The 22,647-nt window shown below is 39.3% G+C and overlaps 1 protein-coding gene across 6 annotated transcripts; it reads right to left on the bottom strand.

The window, feature by feature from the left end:
• Positions 1-326: 326 nt before the first annotated feature.
• On the bottom strand, positions 327-21,772 carry LOC115384423 (transmembrane 4 L6 family member 1-like). Of its 6 annotated transcripts, XM_030086694.1 has the most exons (14): positions 21,623-21,772; positions 20,175-20,328; positions 19,943-20,096; positions 18,618-18,824; positions 17,082-17,234; positions 16,923-17,013; positions 16,278-16,449; positions 15,324-15,480; positions 14,417-14,599; positions 13,868-13,952; positions 13,279-13,374; positions 6,215-6,430; positions 2,309-2,377; positions 1,464-1,601 (listed from the first exon to the last, which is right to left on the bottom strand). In XM_030086694.1, exons 1-13 carry the CDS (start codon positions 21,720-21,722, stop codon positions 2,319-2,321), a joined length of 1,827 nt encoding a protein of 608 aa, XP_029942554.1. In that variant the 5' UTR covers positions 21,723-21,772; the 3' UTR covers positions 1,464-1,601; positions 2,309-2,318. The 6 variants fall into 6 exon arrangements, 5 of the variants coding, with proteins under 5 accessions (XP_029942556.1, XP_029942558.1, XP_029942554.1 ...); XR_003930876.1 differs by lacking the exons at positions 1,464-1,601; positions 2,309-2,377 and adding an exon at positions 9,674-9,752 and having other exon boundaries at positions 6,365-6,430; XM_030086695.1 differs by lacking the exons at positions 1,464-1,601; positions 2,309-2,377; positions 6,215-6,430 and adding an exon at positions 11,374-12,162.
• Between the last annotated feature and the right edge of the window lie 875 nt (positions 21,773-22,647).

The following is a 22,647-nucleotide window of genomic DNA, read 5'->3' as shown; positions in this document are numbered from 1 at the left end:
TTTACTTTCTTATTATCTGCCCATGTTAGCATGTTGTTAGCTGTGCTCAAGCATATGAAGCACATTCTCTTCTTCTTGTGAAACATAAACACCCACATTAAAAGATACAAACACAATATGAGAACTCTTTCAAACAGTAACTGTGCATAGCGGTCACCTGATGCTGCTGCATGTGCGTGCCAGTGTGTTTTGGAAGCAAGATCTTGCTGCATTGACACTGACACAGGAGTGTGTCATGTGTCAAGACTTCCATCTATGAGTGTGTCCATCAGAGTCTGCATACATGTTTTACTGTACAGTTATTTATTTACTTGCCTATTTTCTTAAAGTGTCCACATGCAAATTCAGTATGTCAGTGCACGTGAGTTTTTGAACATAGGAGTGCTTCTTTAAGCATTAAGACTATACTCCTGTTTATAGCAGCAGGGCCTGCACACTGCATTAACTAAACCATTTCCCAGCTGCAACAGGCAGATTATGAACTCCAGCACAGCCAGGCCCAGTAACACACACAGCAAAGTGACGTTCCACTCCACGATGTGAACAGGCTGGAGGCACCGCGACCAAGTCTCTGGTTGCAGCAGATACCTAAAACACAGGGAGAGTGGGTAAATGAACAGAAAAAAATCAGGTGATTGAAGGGCATACTCTTTTGTACACATTTTTGAAATATCTGACCAGAAGCTCCTTGTCAATAAGCCCAGTTAAATTTGTTTTCTCATCAGTTTGTCCATAAAATATTGAAGTATATATGTGGTACGTGTACCAAGATTGCAACTGTCATCATGACAACCATCACATTTTGTCCAAAGCGTTTCTGGTTTCAGCAGATAAAATCAGCACCACTATATTAGAAATCTGAAAACCAACAACAGCCAACAAGCTGTTAGCCTCTGCATTAGATTATTCACTCTTACTCTGCAGTCATTTACAGCTGTGTTGATTTATACTGAAGGTAGGTGTCAATGTGTCAGTTGCATGAAGACAGGTATTGAATAACCAAAATTTATTTAAAAAAACAACAAAACAACTCGTAACTAAAAATATTTGAAATTACTTATCAGAGTATCAGTGAGGTTCTTTGAACAGTTTATGTAGAGAAGCTTTTAAGTGTCTCTATCAATCCTTTTTAGAAATATTTAATAAGATTTTTTTCATATAACATCTATATCTTTTTTAATTGGTTCCTACACAAAGCTGTAGGGAAAATGAAATGTTGCATTATTTATTCATTCATTCTCTACCGCTTCTCCTTTTCAGGGTCGCGGGTGGCTGAAGCCGAACCCAGCTGCTGTGGGCGAAGGCGGGGTAGACCCTGAACAGGTCGCCAGTCTGTCGCAGGACTTACAATTTATTATTATTATTATTACTACTACTACTACCACTACTACATGTAGTAGATGTGATGAGAATAACACTGAAGACGAATCCTACCATCAAGGAAGAGAATCTGCTCACCTGCCCCGCTGGTTGGCATACGGATACGTCCATCCCAGGGTGGTGAAGCATTGGGGACCCTGCTCTAAAGCGAATGCTGATATTACAAAACAGTAACTAGAACCCACCAGGCCGACCACAGCTGCCAATACAGAGCCGCACATCTGCAGAGCCAACAGAGGAACACAAAGGGATTTTTCAGAAAACATTAGATATTTGAATGCCTTTACTGTGTTTTTCTGTCTTTATAAATAAGCTTAAGTTATTAGCACTTACATGTTATAAGCACTTATATGTTTCAATCCTGAGAAACAGAGGATGAGTTAGGTACGCGCACGCACGCACGCGCGCGCGCGCGCGCACGCACGCACACACACACCACACACACACACACACCCACACACACACACACCACACACACACACACACACACACACACACACACACACACACACACACACACACACACACACACACCACACACACACACACACACACAAACCGCAGCTGTGAATGTGGTTTGAATGGTGTGAGTCCAGCTTAACTTTGTTGACTGTTATCTAACAAAGGGAACCTTGTTGAGTTAGCATAGTGGGATTAGCATCGGCATTCTATCTCATAAGGACTTAGTGTTGGCTTGCTAAGAAACAACTTCACAGTATTATTCTCAAAGTGGTGAGAGAAAAAAAAAAACAGCAACAAAATTAATGTTTGCAGTCACAGGCTTTGGTGATATGAGAAAAAATTTCTGATTCTGCATCAAATAGATTTATTTTATTTGTATGTTTGTTTTGTTGTTGTGCAGTCATGGAAAAGCATTGTGAACTTGCTGCAGATTTGGAAGTTATTCATAGTTCAGTGACTTTTTTACCATCAGGCTCTCATTCCAGCAACAACTGCATTTCCCCAGAGTGATGAATACCACAGCAGGAACCAGCATCTGCAAGCACAGCAGCAGAGACATCAGTCTTTAGAGTTAAAGGTGAGGGCTGTTGCTGTTGTACAAGTTATAAAGAACTTTAAGAAAAAGAAAGTAGAAAAAAAAGAAAAATACAGTTTGATAGACAGAATTTAAGTGGGACCTTTGACCTTGTTTCCTTTGGAGAGTCTTTTTGTAGATGTGTATTGCATTGCTGTATTTCAGTGCTTATGTATCACTTCTTGTGTCTCTGTGATCTTGAGCTGTTCGACTCATTCAACTCAGGTATATCTATGAGCCCTCCAATGACGCACAGTCATGAAAACACTGGAATCTCCAACGCCATGAGACTGGAACATAACTTTTACCAGAAAAGCTCAAGCCTGGCCTATTTGTACTGTTTTAACACTAATAAGCTTTGTCAGCATCAGTTGTGCTCAGGCCTAATGCATCCTGACCCAAAATTAAAATTCTGACCTGTTGTTGTTGCTGCTGCTCTATTTCAGAGGATCTAAAAATTCACCAGGCTCTTCAAGGAACCTTTAATCACAGTTCACTTTGTGGGGTTTGCATGTTTCCTTGGTTGTGGGTGATTTTCATCAGGACTGTCCTCCAACAAAAAAAAACATATACTTCAGTTGCATTAACTAATGCGGTTTATTTATGTGGTTGTCTCTAAACCCTGTGAAAGATGCGAGATTTGTCCAGTGTATGGTGGAATTAGCACTCATTCTCCACAATTCAAACTTAACATAAGCAAAGGTATGAGTTTGATGGGTGAATTATTCTGTTATTAGACATATCAATTTGCTGTCTAACTGCTTGTCATATTGAACCTGGGACCACTCGAGTGTCATGACATTGTCCAACTCGTCATACAAGATAATTTAACACTGAATATTTTGAACAGAAGGTGTCGTGCTAAATGCACTGGGAACACTCAGCTATAAAAAATATGGCTCACAGGCAAAAATAGGAAACTACAGTCTATGCCATATCTATAATTGGACGGTGCTTTGACCAACTCTACCATGAGCAGCATATAAAAGGACCAGCTTGAGAGCTGGTCCTTTTATATGCTGCTCATGGTAGAGTTGGTCACACTAACTGAGGCAGAGAATGTGACACCAGCGCCTTTATACCCCACACGTGAATATAAATATTACAGTAATCATGATTTATCTGAAGTGATTACAAGATTCAGAGAACATAAACAACTAGTCATGGGTAAACACAAGAACTGTCACCACAAACATTGTAACGTGTACCGTCCAGCAGACTTTGTACCTTTTCACATAACTGAAGGAGAAAGAGAGATGATGACTGCCATCTGTTTGTTTCCCCCCAAAAAAACGCCCATTTTATTTTTTCTCTCCCTCCCCGTTTCCTCTTCTCCTCTTTCCTGTGTTGTTGTCTCTCTCTGCGGCATTAACTCACATCCTAATAGAGGGAGGGAAGTTCCCAAGGTCGTACATGCACACAGATATCAAATCAAATCAAAGTTTATTTACACTGCACTTTATGTGAAACTAAAAACAGAGTGACTGAGCAAAGGTTTTGCTTCCTGTATGTCCACTCCAAAACATAATCTTTTAATAGAAAGAGGCAACGACTCACAGTAAGCAGGGAAATGCACAGTGTGAAACTATGAAAGAAGGGAAAAGGGGGGTAAGAGTGAGAGAGAGGAAGGGAGGATGCTAACAATACATTTCCTTAAACAGTTCAGTTTGCACAAAACTCAATATGCTGACAAGTCAAGCTTTACTTCAACATCCCGGTAATCATTTGAAATTAGCTTCCACTGGAGGCCTCAACTTCTAACGCTGGCTGTTCCCTAGATTCTGCCTCATCATTAGTAACTTGAACTCCCAGCTGTTGATGAAAAATAAGTTCCCCGCTGTGACAGTAACACATCTGCCATGCATGCGACTGACTGCAGCTTGAAGAGCAGCTGAGTGAGAACATACCAGTCTGATGTACAGTTCAATGAACCACGACTCCTTAATCTTCAGGAACATCTTGTGAATTCATTTTTTTAAGATTCAAAATATGTTAATCATAATTCAAACAGTTATGATATATCATCCAAAGTCTTCCCTCCAGTCTCAAGTGGTTTTCAAGTACTAGTTTCTGTGTTAATATATCAGCTAAGACAAATGAGCAAAGGGCTCGAAGGTTTGCAGAAATTAATGTGATTTAAAATGATCAAACAATTGTAGCTTAATGAATGGCTTCAAACACACAAAGTAACTCACTGATTCAGTGGAAAGTACATTTACTTTAAGCTGCATTAGTTTCTCCATGTGGTAGAAATGATTTAAGTAAATAAGTGATTTCTTGCACAAGCAAAACATTTAAAAGATGTTTTAGATAGTGACACTTTCAGAACAGTACACAGCCAACCTCTTGGTCAACATAGCAAATGTTGTCTGGGGAAGTCTGTCCTCAGTTCGTCTGTTAAATTAGACTCAAAAAACAGCTCCTTTCTCCTTTCTGCTCAGCTCCAGCATAAACCCATCAGATCAGCTGTATGGAGAGCAGACAGATTAACTGTGGATACACACAACACTCCATTGTTTCCAGTGAACAACTGCAAACACATTCAGGATGAATGATGTTGAACAAAAAGAAAACAAATGCCTGTTCATAATCTTCAGACATAAATTTAAAAACTTAAAAGTATTCTGGCTCTAAGTAAACTGCAACAAAATAACACCAGGAGATAAAAATCCAGTTAAAACACTCATATTAATCACCACTGGGAGTAAATAGACACAGTCAATCAGTATGTTCCTCTGCAACTTATGTGTCTACATGTTTTTGTATCAACATCGGTCATTCCACCCACTGAAAGAAGGAGGTGACAGTAAAGCCCTTTCAAAGGATGCAGTCCACAGAGATCATTACATCATCACATGGGTCAGAGAATCTCATTCATTTTTGATCCAAATTCAAAAATAATATTTTTTACACACAGTGGTGAAAATATGATTTTAGAGAAAATCCTTATTTGATCCATATGATGATTTAGGCTTCAGTGAAGTTCTCAGAGTGAATCAGACCTTGATGAACTCAACCACGTGGTCTTGGATACCTTAGATAAACCTCCATCAACTCAACCTCTTTAGCCAGAAAAAAATATTCCAGTCCTACTGAAAAGCATTTAAAACAATGTTTCACCATCATCCCTTTACAAAAAACATCCTACTTTAACTTTTGTGACTTGAATTAATGCTTTTGGTGTTTTTGCATCACAAGAAAATTGCACTTTTATGACTTATCTAAAATATTCTACTACAGGTATATTAATGGTTACACAGAGTTTAGTAGCAGCTTTAACATAAGCTTTTATGATCAATTGGAATTGATTGACCAGAAGTCTTAATAACCTGATTTAAAGCACTGAGGAAACACAGTTGATACTAAAAGCCTCCAGCCATGAAGATGGAAGAAGATTCTGAGAGTCTTAGCATTTGAAAGAAAATATTAGTTACATTACAGGAAGATTTAGTCTTAGCCTCAGTCCCATGCAGTTTAATAATAATAATAATAATAATAATAATAATAATAATAATAATAATAATAACAATAAAGTAATTATTTGTATAAAGACAAATTTGTAGAGAAGAATATAGTTAAGCTGTAATGACTATGATATTTCTAAACTAAAATGATGCCTTGTGACTGGATAACCTTAAGAAATCTTTGATTACAAGTATGACCTTTTCCACATTGATGAAGCACGATGCACCTTAATACTAAACTGCCTCCTTTCAATATGTTAATGCCTTAACTATAACAAAAAACTCAAACATAATAAACAGATGAGTTAAGTCAAACTTTAATACAGTTACTCACCAACAGTCCTCCTCCTCCTAGTCCACCGAAGTACCAGATGTAGCTGGCCAGGCGGTATTGCTGGCTGTAGGTGACTTCTCCCATGGGAAACAGCAGGAGCAAGTTGGCCAGGATACAGCAGAGGGCCAGCGGCAACAGAGCCAGGCCCAGAGACCGAGCAAAACCCACCGAGCAACACATCTCGCACCAAAAGAAGCACAGCTGCGGGGAGGAGAGCTGAGAAGAAGAATGGGCCGAGGAGGGCAAGGAGGGAGAGAAAGAGAGGAGGGAAGGGTCAGAGCAGCTGGGGAGCCAGGAAACAAAAACAAATGAGGAGGGCCTGCTGGATGTGAGTGTTTGTGTTCAACAGAGAATCCTTCCTTTAGAGAGGGGGCTCAGCCATGACACAACGTGTGTGAGGAAGCACGCTCACAGGAAAAGAGCTGACCAATGGCCTCACAGAGCCCGAGAGAGAGAGAGAGAGAGAGAGAGAGAGTGTGTGTGTGTGTGTGTGTGTGTGTGTGTGTGTGTGTGTGTGTGTGTGTGTGTGTGTGTGTGTGTGTGTGTGTGTGTGTGTGTGTGTGTGTGTGTGTGTGTCACACAGTGTTTCAGACAGCAGGGCCTCTCTGTAGAATTAATTTCTTTCAGAATGACTCAGTCATAACAGCAGGTCCACATGCTTAAAAACATAATAAGTACATATTTTTCCTAATCCCCTCTGTCCACAGTCTACACATTGGTTCAACAAATGCAGTGGGCTCAGTCCAAGGCTATGAGGAGCAAATGTACTGGCCACCAGGCCAGGGGTTATCCATCCTGGAGCACTGGAGGTCATTCGAGGTGATCAAACTGAGAGTGGACAGATCATTTTCTCCATGTATAATAATAATAATCAATAATAATCACTCAAGGACGCTTTTCAACAGAGATTAAAAACACACATTACAAATAAATACATCAACAGACAATATAACACAGCAAACTAAAAAGAACGAGAGAGGTTACAGATGATATGCAGATTGAAATAGATGAGTTTTGAGTCTGGATTTGAATTGAGGGAGAGAATCAATGTTGCGGATGTCAGGTGGGAGAGAGTTCCAGAGCAGTGATGAAATTCAGCTTCCAGCTTGGAAGTGAACTGAATTTCTTAGCATATTGTAATTAGGAAAACCTGTCCTTTGTAAATTTGATCTAATTAGATTGTTTTTTTCATATTCTAAAAGTAAATCTGCAGAACAAAGGGAGGATTATATTGCAGATTATTTTGATCAATTTTAAAATTATTTACAGGAAGTAAAATCATATTAGCATGACAAACTCAATGATTTTCTTATTAAAAGGCATACATTTTCAGTTGATAAAATAATATATGTATACATATTTTCTATGTTTTTTTCTTAAATCATTTGAAATTTAGAAATATATTTAGCGAAATCTTCTTGAAATGTAAAGTGTCATTTTGAATTACCCACAAGCAGTGTGAACACCCCAAAAAAATATTCTGTTTTAGAGACGAGGAAGAATTCAAAGATCCAGAGACCTTCACACTTTTCTGCTGATCTGGTGCTATTTCTCTTGAGTACACACCTCTGCAAAATTGATATCAAGGAAAAAATTTAACATTCAAAGAAAAAAAGAATGTGATTGAATCTGTAAAAACACAAGTCTGCTTGTATTCTTCAAAATCAGGCCCATCTTTCAAATTCTTCACAAATATTTTCAAGGGGGGAAAGAGCCGCTTCCAACTGACTACGGGTGAAGGTATGGTACACTGACAGCCAATTATCCAGAGGAAACCCATGCATGGGAACAACATGCAAACGCCACACAAAATTCCCTCAACCAGACTCGAACTGGGAACATCCCAACTGCAAGAGGACGGTAACCACTGCAGCACAGCGTGGCCTTACCACATACTACAACAAGAGAAATACTTTTAAGAATGCTATTTAGCAATATCAAAACAAAAATGTTAAGCGCCATATTTAATAATTGTTTGAGATAAAAATAAGTTATCTGGGTCATCTCAGCAGGTACATGTCAACAACACAACAAAACGTGACTGAGAAAAATGCAGCATGAAAAAGTCTGAAATAAGTGTCCCTGTAAGTAGAATTCAAGGCCCTACCAAAATGTAAGCAGTTTTCTAATCTGACAGGAATGCAGCGCGCTCAGATAAACTGCACTGTAAGGTGGGCCTGACCACTAATGACCTTCAGCTAACAAGCTGTGCTGATTAAGGCAGATTATGTAAAACAGAGGGTGTGTTTGGGGACAGGACACATGGGTCTTTATAGGAGTGAATGAGTTGTACCAGGAGGAGTTTGGAGCTGTAAGACGATCAATACTGAAACAAAGTCCAACGCCATGTTTCTACACCAGGGGATTACTGCTGGAGAATGTGAGTCGTGCCAGAAACTACAACTATTTAATGTTTTAACTCAATTATAATTTCCAAACAACTCAAAAGCAGTGAATCAAGACAAACCGAACTTGGTCAAATATGCTGGATGACCCTGTTTTACAGGTGCCCTCATCAATGCTGTTCACTTGACTACATTATCTCAGTCCCCTGAGACAGTAGAGCGACTTCAGAGTCTCATCAGGAGACATCAGGAAGACTTTTTAGTCTGGAGTGGTGGAGACCGTACTGACTGGAGACATCATCCAGCAGTACGCAAACAGCATTTCTCGTGACCGAAGAGACCTGCAGAGGGTGCTGGGGTCAGCGGGGCGCTCCACGGGTAAAAGACTGCCCACCCAGGAGCGTGGCCAAGACCAGCAGGATCATGAAGGATCCTCAACATGGTCAGTGAATGCTTTGGTAGTTGGATTTTTTTGTTCAAAAAAGGATATTGAAAAAAGGTATCAAGTTATTTTTTTGTTGTTGTTGTTTTTCGGGGTCAAGAATGGATAAAGAAAACGTTAAACAACTGGTTGTTTCTCATTATCAGTTTCTAAAAATAAAATGTTCTAAGACAGAAACAAAACGCCAGTTTTTTTCCACATTGTGGCCTCGTTCAGGCTGCACATCCTCACTTTTACACACTCACTGCATTCTCCACTGTGCATTTCATGGGTGTGTTGGTTTTTGCCTGCTTTTTGTATATTATAGTTTTACCTATTTGTGTAGTATTTTTTTTTTTTTGCCTATTTTTACATTTCTAATTTTCTTATTTGTTGCATTGCATACTTGCATGTTCGTGTGAAAAATATAAAAATCTAATCTAGTTATGTATTTTTAATGCCCGTATCCTGTGACATACAGTGCTCTAACTTGGGTCGCTTATCTGTGTGATTCAGAAAAGCCTTTAAAGCATCTGAGGCTACGACTGTCTGACAGGCATCAGCAATATGGGTCTCTAACAACAGACGAACAGAACAAAAACGTTTGAGCCTTGATGAATGACTGAGAGGTATTCTGGGAACCCGGTTCAACTAAATACTGATGCAATAGAGACATCTGACAAATTTGTTTACCTTCCAGTCTCCCCATCCACAGGACAAGACCATCAAAAGCTGTGGCGGATTTGTTTTTACTTGACTGACGGAGTCCAGTCTGTGGAGAGCAGCAGAACTGAGAAGTAAAGATATTTTCAGTATTTGCCTCTTTATTATCACCATGAATTTGAACATAGTGTAAAAGAAATGCTAGAGAACAGCTTAAACTTACAGTATATGTGGCCAAAGTGTTTTGAATGTATTTGTTTATTTTGAAAGAGGCAGATTTTTATTTTAATTCAAAGGAAATCCGTTCCTTCAAATGAGCTGATTTGTGTTGTATACATAACCCGGCAGTTTTGAAACTGAATGTATGGTCAAAAAGTGTATTCATGACTCAAAAAAAAAAAGATGTTTTATTGAACACCCTCTTCACAGTGGTAATATGGAGAGCAAGTAATATATCTTCTACAGTCTGAAACTTGGAATCCTCCAAGCCAGACTTAAAAAACACTTGTTGTGATCTCTGTAGTGCTTCTGTAACATAGAATGGAATAGAATGGAAATACTTAAATAATCCCAGAGGGAAATGCTTTGAAAATATACAAAGGATAGGTGGAGCAACGTCGGCTCATTTTATCCACCATGAAAAGTTTCTTGTGCTCTTTCTAAAAGAGGACATGTTGGAGGGTCATGACCGGCTTTAACATCCTCAGGAATATAAAGTTATTGATCTTTTGTGCAGCTGTGTTGAAGATGACTGTACTGGTTTATCCTGAAGTCACCAGTGATTTCCTTCATCTTGTCAACAGTCTACCAGCTGTCTCACCTCCACTGCAGACGTGGTCATGATCATATAATGCTCACCAGCTAACACGCAAACTTCAAATAATTCAGCGCAATGGTCATTACTCTTGACGGCGATAAATAACAGGCTCAAGACACAGTCCTGAAGGGATCCTGTTGAAGATGCTGAGTTGAGTTGGTCAAAAAGTCCAGTACATTTCCCAGGTGGAGGGTCAGGTGTAGGGTGTTTGTGTGTTCACCATGCGCTGAATTCAATGACAGCACTTGATCCACATGTGCAAGCAGGCTTAGGTTGGCTCCTATAATACAAACATTTGCCTGCATATTAAGGCACTTCATCATAATGTGGAGCAAGTGCAATAGCTGTAAGTCATGAAGAAAAAATTACTCCGAACTTTCAGAGATTTCAGTGAGGATCCATGTCGGCTTTACTTCAGTTCCCAAATGGGAATTCCTCTGTACACCCAACCTGGATTATTGTTGAGGCTCAGTACGTTCCTGGATTAATAATGTGCCAGATATTCCTTTCCCTTCATGACTGCAGGTGAGGGTAAAAATCTGGACTGTCCAGGAAAGAGAGCGATTTGATTTTCATCTCAGGTTCATCACCACAACACCCTGTCATATTAATAACTTCACTGTGACTGAATCTGCAGCCTTGGCCGCGTCCCACTGGCGAGAACAGCATGCTGTCAACACATCTGCTGACAAAATTACAAGGAAAAAAAGGGTATACGCTTACAAAAAAAAAACAAAAACAAAACATTATTTTGAAAGATGACCAATGCTGTAAATTTGAAACTGTTCATAGTATTTCAAGTTTATTCAAGTAATCCGAAAGGCATTTTTTTTTTATATATTTGTCTTAAAAACAATTGTTGTGAAACTGTGTATAATTAATTCAAACTATGATAAAACAAATTCTTGTTGATTCATTATTGTGATAACTATGTTTTATATCACTAAAATGACAAACACAGGATCACAGGCTGGGAAAATAACTCACTATTATGTCTGAGCTGAAATGAAACCATTTTTATGAAAGTAATGTAGCACACTATTCTATCTTCCTATTTATGGGTCCAGATTTAAGAACAAACAAGGGTCACAAAAAATGTAATAAAATAAAATAAAATCACAAGCTGTAATGTCTTTTTTCAAAATTCATACACTTATGTTTAAATCTCTGAGAGAAATCTTTCTCATATTACACAACCCTCTGAAGTTTGTCTCAAATCCCAAAGATAAAAATTGATGGACTGAAATTGCAGAACAGAAGCATTTTATCAATACTGATATCAGAGCACGATGAAATCAGGAGCCTCACCAAGTAGCTTCGTACTTGTTATGGCAGTGGCCTTAATATGTGTGCCTCAATAAACTTGACTTATCAATCAATACCCAACCAATCAATTATTTGGCAAAATGATCAAGTTAATTATAACAAACAATGGTGTCCATCTTCAAAATGACAGTGAACCAGTGCTCTAAAATCAGCTCGTGGGAATTTCTTTTCAAGTAGTTTCTGGTTGATTTGTCTGATTATTGCAAGAACTGAAAATGGTCAAAGGTCGTCTAGTATCCTAGAGCACATCCGTCAGCTCGAGGATCTGATCCCGCCCACAGCACCCGGGAAGGATGAGCAGCACGAGAGACAGACAGATTCCACCAGTCCCCGACCGTGATGATCTGTCCCCGTCCAAACTGAGACCTCTTGTGTCCTGCGTCATCGATAAAAAGGCCAAGAGAAGACGATCAATTGAGGCCCTTCAACCCGAAGTGTCTGCTGTCTCATCTGAACGCTGACAGCATGAGATGAGTGTTTGTTTTTTATTGGCATCATGTGGTGTGTTAAAGTGATTACAACACGTAGACCAGGGAATGTGGAGGGTAAGGATGAAGCAAGACTCAGCAAGAAAGAGATTCGCATAGTTTTTGTGATATTTTTAGGCACTGAGCAGAGTTATTAAAACAAACTGTTTTACACTTTCTTTCCAACTTTTATCTCTCTCTCCCACAGACACAGACACACACACACACACACACACACACACACACACACACACACACACACACACACACACACACACACACACACACACACACACACACACACACACTTTTCTGTATTACAGTAATGTTGGAGAGCATATGTAGTACGAGGAGATTAAAAGATACATTTGACTTATGAATAGCGTTGTTTACAAGTATTACCAAAAATGCTGAAAATTCATTTAAAAAAATAAAGAAAAACCCTTCCTTGAAGCCAATGTGTTTTTATACTCTGACATCTGCTTCACTACACTGTAGGTTGCTGTTAAAAAACATTAATAGTCCAGGTTCAACAAGTCACTATGTTCTGGTATATAAGAAAAACAACGAATAAATTAGATGTCATATAAAAAATGATGGCGTTAATACACTTCACCCCTCAATGAACTCACAGAAAGTTGACTCAGCCAGTGGAGGGAAGAGGAACAAGAACATACATCCTGTATGCATCAGGAAGGGAGACAGTTCCCATGGTCCTAATGCCTCTGAGGGAACTAGATATTTCAATGGTGGTCTTGTTGGTTTATGAACATTATCATACTAAAGTTCAGCTAACTCATTAACTTTTAACTAGGTAATGTGTTATTTAAACTGAAAACAAATGAGTAATACGGCCATGACATATGTGCATAGGTAACAGAGTACTTTGTGTTTTTTTTTTGGTTTTTTTTAGTGGGGTTTGTTTTAAGTTTCCCACATGTTTCATAAGTGATGCTGAATCTCGTATGCAAGTGAAAATATGCAGTCTTCTAAATTTGTGAACTGTGTGTATAAAACAAATGTACCTGTAACTGGCCAGTTGACTTTGTGACCCCGACGTTGCAGTTCTTTGGCCACCTCCTGATTGATTCCTTCCTCCAAATTGACCACCCACTGATTGACTGCAAACACACAAAAAAAAAAAAGATATTAAATAAAATAAAACACAATTTTTATGCAAAATCATAAGCTGGGTTTCAATGAAAGTACTGAAATGCCATTGTGAATAAATATGGTATGGATATAAAGATAATAGACTTATTAACAACTGTCTGATATGTTAGTTATAGATTATTAGTATAACTGGATTATACATACAAGAAATATAACCCCTCAAAGAGACAGATTTTAGTGATTTTTCTCATCTAAAAATAAAAACTTTTTCTTAAAACAACAGAATAATTTATATATTGATGATGCAAGTTCAGCATTTTCAATTCATTAATAAAAAAAAGCACATTAACATATAATAGAGAACATGGTTATTATTAAGTTTGAATAGTGTGTGTGTGTGTGTGTGTGTGTGTGTGTGTGTGTGTGTGTGTGTGTGTGTGTGTGTGTGTGTGTGTGTGTGTGTGTGTGTGTGTGTGTGTGTGTGTGTGTTGGGTAACGTACCGTTGTGGTCATAATGAACGTATACTCTTGGTGCATCCAAAGCTTGTTGGGGATTCATTTCAAACTCCAACATATTCAATAAGACCTGCACACGCAGAGCAAAAATTAATAATACTCAACGATCAAGGCTGAACCATCCATCAATCATCGCTGCTTCATCAGTCCAGAGTGGCTCCAGTCAGGTTCTTCTGAGGACGAGCGACGGGAGGCGAGCCCTGGACAGGTCGCCCGTTCAACGGATTACAAACATGAGGAGACAACCACACCTTCTGAAACTATCAAACATTCAAAAGCTGTCAAGCATTCTAAAAGTCTGACACATTTAAAACTACCATACAATCAAATTTATACATGCAGGCAATTTAACCAGTCAACCTTTAACCTTTTGAACTGGAGTACCCAGAGTACCCACTAGGTGCTCCGATTCAGTATCTTATCTGCCATCAAACAAACATGAAGCTCATGTTGAAAGGATTCATGTAAAGTAATTATACAACCAACAATAACTGTACTGTTATGAAGACTGATCCACCTGTCTGTCAGTCACACCTGGATGTGCCCTTGTGGTTGCATGAAAGCCCCCATCACCCCAAAAGCAGCAAGGAGTCGTGGTTTCTGTGATTTGGCTGGGGAGTCAGTCAGCAGAGCAGGAATTATTGTGTGGAATGGCCTTTTCCCCCCAGCAACACAGTTACTGCTGGTACGGCACAAGGAAAAGCTGGAACCACGATTCTACGAGAGACCAAAATAGTATTTGTCAGGAGAAAAAACAGTATGACACATCTCAGTAATCAACCCATTAGTTTCATATAACTGTCTTTGGAAAAAAAAATAAAACACATTGTACTTATTGTAGGTAGTTGGATTCCTTTTTCAATGTGTAAATACAGCAACATGTCAACACTTAGATGTAACTTTACAGAGACAAGCGAGCTCTTCAGTGCTGCTCTCATACTGTCCTAATGATAAAATTAAAAACCAGGTTAGAAAATACGAAAATATGCGTTTGTTTGTTGTCAACCTTATTTTACATGTCTTGTAAGTATCAAATTACACAGATAAATCAAAAACAAGAAACAACACTCCTTCAAATGCTTACAAATACATGTAAGATTTTTGAATGTAGGATTAATGAAATGTTCAACTTTTATATTGCTCTTGTTACAGAACCCATAAAAGTTGTATCAACACCTTAAATAATGTAAATACAAGCAAGAAGAGGAAAGAGATGATCTATGACCTTCTATAATTATCATACGCATTTAATGATCTTGACAAATTTTATTTCAATGATTTTTCTTGAACAGTGTGTGTCACTGTTATCTCCATGCATACATCAGTGTTTCACTAAAATACACTGAAAGCAAGATGATGGAAGCTCTTCATATGGAATGGCATCAATACCCGCTGCTAACACACAATCCACCAAACAAAGACTCCTTCTGGCCCTTCTGACCTGCAGTGAAAAGCCGCAGTCTTTTGGGACGAGCCCCGTCCCAAAGTTTGCATAGATGCTGTTGACAAATGAACATGCGTTGCCATGGCTGTCAATTACGCAGAAATAGACAGTGTCGCTTCCTGTCTTTTGGCCAGGCTCCACGCGCTCCATCGCCCTACAGATTAACACACAAACAGAATACAGATAAAAGAGAGTAACAGACAAGCTTTTTAACAAATGACATGCTACTGCTGGTTATGCTTAGACCCAGAAATAGAAATATCTTTAAAAAATCTGTAGCTAAGAACTTCCTCTCTCAGTTTGTCTGTCTTCACCACTTCCTCCAGAGGCACCATAGAGAGGAACCACCAGCACCCCTCTGTCTGTGAGAGCAGCAGCGCTCCAAACAAAGCCCCAATCAGCTGAAATTATCAGAAGGTCATAATGACCTAGCCAGGTTTGGGACTTATCCCAACAACACAACCTGTCAAAGCGAAAAATGATCACCAGTCATGGTACCTCAGTCAGAAGTGGAAAATAAAGTTCTAAAATAGCTTCATCTGACTGCCACAAATGCACAAATCCACTTGTTTATATTATGGGGTCAGCTTTGTGTGTGTGTTTTGGTTGTGAAATACCATTCAGTGCTATTCAATTCAACACTAAAACCTGAATAATACATTGCAACAACAATTCAGGCAAAACACAATACTATAGAATATTTTGTATGTATTTTATCATTTTCATTTAATCTCTCATTCATTTTTACATTTTTTTTTCTGTTTGTGTATTTGGAGTTCAAAGTCTAGAGAGCTGCCCAGTGATTACACACTGTTGGCAAATTACATTCCCGTTGTGTGTGAGGGATGAGGCAATACAGGCCAATCGTTAAGGTCAGGGGAAGTAAAACCCTGCAGCCATATCTAAAATCAACAGAGAAAGACTGGTATACAATGAAACACAGACACCCACCTGTCCATGCTTATGTGCTGCGCTTGCTGGTGACTGTAGCTCTTGGACATTAGGCTTTCCAAAGGGATGGTCACATGATCAGGGTCGCTCACATAGCGCCAAGCATCTGTTTGTGCCAAACGAATAGCCTCCACCAAGACATGGATATAGTCGGCACTATTATGGCCTACGGCTGCACACAAAGAAACAGATAATTGTTCGTCTTATTGAACAAAAATTTTCAGTTACACATTTGTAAGGGGGCTTTCATTTTTTTTTCAGACTTGAACTAACATTAGAAAGACTTACCAGGTGTACAAACAGTAAAATGAAAAAAAAAAATCTATATAAATTTGAAATAACCATGACAAAAGAAATGAATTAGCATTGTGTGGCTACTGCTGATAAAACATAATAATAGCTTCATTTTTTTCTCATCTGAACAGAAACCATTGTACCAAAATACTAAAAACGACTTTTTTTTTCTAACAGTGACACAGTATGCAAAAAGAAGCATTCACAGTTTCACTGAAATCTAGAAAGTTCTGGAAACTTGTGTAGGTTTGTTTCTTTTAAGTGCGAAAATAAAAAAAAATTCCAACGCAATATTTTTCATAAGATAGTTCAAATTCAACAGTGGCACATAAGCAGTGTTGCAGTGATTACCTTGGAGTTGAGGGAAGTGCTCCAGTATGTTGAGCAACATTAGGGCGGCCAGTCCCTGACAGTTGGGAGGAAGCTCCCACAGCTGCACACCCTAAACACAAAGGAAAGTCAATCACTCTGCTGATTACAATATTAACAGAAAGAAAATAATTTCCTGACCTTATAGTCCGTGCTTATAGGTGTGACGATCTCACTGTCATGGCAGCGGAGGTCATCTAATGTCATGACTCCGCCGTTCAGGCTGATGGTATCAACGATGGCTTGGGCAACTCTTCCCTGGTAAAACGCTGGCTTACCATGTTCACCCAGCGCCTGCCAATGGATCAATAATAATATGACACATGCATTATATTTCAAAAACCACAAAAAAAAAATGTACACTTTGGTTAGCAAAAGGTGTGTGGTGTTTGATTGGGTGTTGTGTTATTCAGTGTAATCAACGCAACTGAAGTAACCGAAGGGCATGAGTAAACATGTGACTTTTCTTCACAAGGAAGTGGCACACTGTCACTGTGGAGGAATGACCATTATGAAGCCGTGGAACCAGCAGTCAATGGGGTGAGGTCACTGCTATTGTTTCTACAGGAAAATAAATGTTTGTGAGCGTGTCCATGTGAGCAGAGAGAGCTGAGAGGGGCGGACTTGATGTTTCACTGCATTACAAATGTCTGAGTGTTTCACGTAGTAAAATGCTATCAAGCATCAATGGATGCATGCTTTAGCGGTGATACACAGACCGACAAACACACGCCCACCTGAACTCACGGAGACGCCACCCAAACTCTGAATCAGTGCTGCTTTTTAGGTATTACAACATGCAGCTAAAAATGCTTACACAATCATTTCAGGAAACAGCTAGGTTGACCACTTGGGAAAAAGCTTTTTTTTTTTTTCATTTAACACTGAAATACTGCTTATACACATATTAATTTATTGGTATTATGTCTATGTCTTTTGAAGTTCAGCTTCAGTCTTGTTTGACTGAATCAGTTTGGAATTATTTTAAAAGATTTTTATTCAAAGCTGATCTTTTTGGAACAACGTGTGATACATCATGAACATTCACTGGCTTCAGGCTGCAGGCTGCCGATGCCATAATCAGTGTGCACTCATTCAGGTTTGCCAGCTGGGGTCACCATGAATGACGAAGGAAATAAGTATTACCGTGAGTCATTGCAGGAAATGTATCACACACAAATAAACAATGCAACATCAAAGCAGCTTTTTATGCTGACATCTTTCTCCAACATAATTTTGTCACTGCTGAAATTAATCACACGAGAGATTATATCATTTCTTACATGTTTTAACCAGCTTCGCCTACATATCCCAACAGTCTCCTCCTCTCAATCCACTGTTCTCTTTACAAAAGTTTTTGTGCTCTGATACAATCTGTTTTTTATGTGTTCCACTCCCTCCCCTCACTGCTTTGCTTATTCCCTTATAATTCATATTTCTGTCTTCCTCTGTCTTCCTTGTTTTACTTCCACATTATGTCAAACATTCAACTGGGTTAAATATTGAATGCCCACTAAACTCCTGGAGTGCATCCAAGGTCATCCTCTAATCAGGGCCAAGTTGAGTTTTGAAAAAAACAATAAAGTCATGGATCTGGGTGTGGTGACTCTAAAGTACTACATTCGTCTGCTCTCATGTTGCTATGGAGTTTTTTTCTATAAAATTGTGAGAATTTACCTTCAGGACTTGAGCCAGGGAAGTGTTTCTGAATATTTGTCCACATTTGGGTGCATGACCATCAATCAGCAAGTCCCCACCTAATTCCTTCCCAGCATCTCGTAGAGCCGACACCGAGTTTGCCCAGTGGTAAGCTGTGACTTCGGCAACAGGAAATCCCTCCTCTGCAAGCTTCACTGCCCCACTCAGCACCTCACGCAGGGACAGCTGGGGAAACAGCCGAAGGAAACACAAGGTTATTACAGGAAACTTTACTGGGCAGGAAGGGTGAGTCAATGATAAATAAGTGGGAACACGTAGAGACCACAACTCATTTGCAGTTTTCAATGTAACAAAAACTTTCTTTGATTTTCTGTTAGCAACGCCTGAGTAAGAGAAGACACCTTTTTTTGGGGTGTACATCCAATGAGTCAAATACTCAGTAATGATTAAGAGCTACTGAGTAACCGAGGAGGCTCTTTCAAAGATTTACAGCTGCAAGTGAAGAAGCTCACCCAACTAAACAAACATTAACAAAGGGTCCACTAAACAGATCAAGTCTCAGAAGGTAAAGAGGTGCAAAAGATGAGTAAGTTTGAGTTAATTCTTTCAACTAAATCATTCTTTTATATGATCCTTATAAGAACCAGGTCAATAAATCAGTACGTTTCTGAATTATTGAATATTTTGAAATGACAATAATTTTGTATGTGTTGTGAAAAGAGTGCAACTTTTATAAATCAAGTTTTTTCACTTGTTTATCACAAGAGATTCAAGCAAACACAAATGTGCCAACTTTTGAAGAAGCTGACTGGATCCAGTTAAAGTGTAGTACAGCATTTATGCTGACATATTAATAATAGGCAAAAAAAAAAAAAAAAAAACAGAGTGATTTTGGCTACAAGAGGGTTGCTATAACATCACAAATATCCATCCATCCATCCATCCATTTTCTACCGCTTATCCGGGGCCGGGTCGCGGGGGCAGCAGTCTCAGCAGGGATGCCCAGACTTCCCTGTCCCCAGACACTTCCTCCAGCTCCTCTGGGAGGGTCCCAAGGCGTTCCCAGGCCAGCCGAGAGACATAGTCTCTCCAGCGTGTCCTGGGTCTTCCCCGGGGTCTCCTCCCAGTGGGACATGCCCGGAACACCTCCCCAGGGAGGCGTCCAGGAGGCATCCTAAACAGATGTCCGAGCCACCTCAGCTGGTTCCTCTCGATGTGGAGGAGTAGCGGCTCTACTCCGAGCTCCTCCCTGGTGACTGAGCTCCTCACCCTATCTCTAAGGGAGCGCCCAGCCACCCTACGGAGGAAGCTCATTTCGACATCACAAATAAATAGAGACAAACCTTTTGACTTCCAAACAGTTGCACAGTGTCACACCAGCATGCAGGGGCCCCTGGCACAGTCACATTCAAGGCATCAAACAATGAAGGAGGGGCCTCTGCAGTATAACCACGCCCTTCCATGAAGTCCAGGGTCTGAGCTTGAGGGGAACGACCACTGAGGATACAGAGAGCGGCTCAGAAAATGGCTTTCTGAGAGCAGGAAAAATATGGAAAACAATAAATGAATCTCCACCTTCCATTAATCCCTTTGATCTCTCCAGTGTTTCCATTGTAGAACAAGCAGAAAGCATCTCCACCAGGCCCAGTGCTTCCCGGCTCTGTCACCGCCAGAGCTGCTGCTATAGCTACCGCAGCGTCTGCTGCATTGCCACCATTCTTCAAGACATCTGCACACAAACACAACAATGAGTTAGTTATCTATTACAGTTTATATCAATACCTTTTCAGAGTTCACCTTAAATAAGTGGTTTTATAATAAAATGTTGGATGGAAGCTCTGCAAGGTCTCTCAGTGAAGAAAATCTCAGGACAATTCGAATAGCAGTCAGGATAGTGACACTTTATATTGATATTAAAACCAGGAGACAGAATTCGCGTTTTTGTTATTCAAGTTTTAATTGAACTTTTCAAAGGCTGGATACATGCAGACTTAATATATTTCTTCATCCAGAAATAAGAAGTAAATGATACACATTAAACTCTGGTGGCAGACTCAGCACATTTTTGTCTTTAAAAAAACACAAGCAAGAAAAGCATTAAAGCAACAGAAAAGGATTTGCAGAGAACACAGAAGAAAATGGATACCAGATAATATCAACTAAAATGCACATGTATCTGCACTTGCACTAATATCTTCTTAAATGCGTACCTGCACAGTCTCTCTCGCTCTCTCTCTCTCACTCACGCACGCGGGCGCGCACACCTACACCCACTTTCCATGCTTCTTCAAATAGACATGTTGCTGAGGTGTATAGTATTATAGGATCTCACTTGATTCTATGTTTTAAATGCTCTGTGAGTTGTTGTTTTTTTTTTCAATATGAAAAGTGCTTTGCATTGGCAGGCATGTGTGTGTGTGTGTGTGTGTGAGAGAGAGAGAGAGACAGATACTGTATAATATTCATTCTAGTTGTAGTTTTGCATTCTATATTTGCAGATGCTGAAGCCAATCCCGGCTAACAAAGGTGAGGGCAGGATAACCCCTCGACAGACCTCCAGTTCATCACAGGACAAACACAGAAGTCACATTCACACCTTAAGGCATCTACGATCACATCTCACATGCATGCTTTTGGACTGTTGTAGGAGACCAGAGTACCTAATGGAAACACGCACGTAGAATATGCAAAGTTTCAACCCACAACATTCTCAAACTGATCTGAGACCACAATCCACTGCATCATGGCAATCCTGTATTATTATTATTTTGAGTGCATTGCTATTTGTTGAAAGTAATTTCTGCGTTTGAGCTTTATTAAACAACATGACACAACTTAAGTTTCTCTCTGCAGTGTTTCAACTGTGCAGCAGCACAATGCAAAAGAGAAGCTCAGAGCTGCAAGTGCAACAGTGAACAATTTCACAACCAATGTATTCACACTAGAGGAACAAAAACAAAAACAAACCAAAAAACTTAGAAATAATAGATTTCATGAAGTAAGAGAACCCACCCTCCACTCACCCAGTCCCACGACAGAAGCTATCTGCTGGCTGGACGCCACACATCCGTGCAAACATACCACAGGAGACCTCCGAGAGGAGAAGGTCAGGTCGGTACCCATCCCACTACGACTACCAGTGAATCCCAGGGGGTGAAATGTCCAAATGTGAGGGAACAAGGTTGCACCGCTGCGGACTTTGAACTTACCATCGATTACTCGGTAATCACCACTGAAGCCGCAACCTGGACGACAGTGTAGAGTAGAAGATTATAGATTACATCGATTCCAGGAGGCAACTAAATGCATTCATTTCCATTTAATTTGATCACAAATTTATTTATCAACTACAAAAATACTAAACAATATTTTACTTCTATAATTTATATGATATACTTTCTTCATCTTGTGTGTTTTGTTTTTGTTTCAAATCTGTTTTTTGAGTTATCAAATAAATGAATCACACTTTATCAGTCCCCTTGAGGAAAATTCCCTTTTCCACATTTAGTCATCCCAAAGCAAACACAAAACCAAACTGGGCTTAAACCTCTGTTGTTTCATTTCACTTTTTTTTTTCAAAATTGTTCTAACAGAAGGATCATTTAGTGCAAAGTAGAATGCAAACAAAAGATTCTGTTTAAAAATATTTTTGACTTCAGTAAACTTCGGCTGAATTATTTAAAAAAAACTGTATAAGTGGACCTTTATATATGGCATGGAAAAAAGCAGATTGATCAACATGCATGGTTGTGTTTATATGAAATCATTACACTGTTTTAAACCTGAGCTTTTGTAGAGTGCATGTTTTGTGATAAATTAGAAAAGAAATCTTTCTATATCTAACTTCAAGTTTACTGAATTATACAAATAGATGTAGAAATTACTTTTGGATTCCACTGGGAATTGAGAGTGTTATGCTATACACAGTGTTGAAGAAAATGCAACTCGTTAAATTTTCTAAGCTTGTCCCATCACTATAAGTATGTATTTTTCTCTTATACAACACAGTGACCAAACCTAAATATAAGTTTGCTTAAACTAGCATCTT

This window comes from Salarias fasciatus, unplaced genomic scaffold, assembly GCF_902148845.1.
Source record: "Salarias fasciatus unplaced genomic scaffold, fSalaFa1.1, whole genome shotgun sequence".
Lineage (NCBI taxonomy): Eukaryota > Metazoa > Chordata > Actinopteri > Blenniiformes > Blenniidae > Salarias > Salarias fasciatus.
Note: the sequence above shows the minus strand (reverse complement) of the source record. Positions and strands in the feature narration are given on the sequence as shown.

Coding starts and splice junctions, on each gene's coding strand:
- LOC115384423 (XM_030086694.1), bottom strand. CDS start 21,722: ATGGGTACCGACCTGACCTTCTCCTCTCGGAGGTCTCCTGTGGTATGT. Junction 17,235..18,617: donor CCCTGGCTCAAGTCCTGAAG/GTAAATTCTCAC, acceptor ATCCATTGGCAG/GCGCTGGGTGAACATGGTAA. Junction 6,431..13,278: donor AGTCAACTGGCCAGTTACAG/GTACATTTGTTT, acceptor TCTTCTTCTCAG/CTCTCCTCCCCGCAGCTGTG.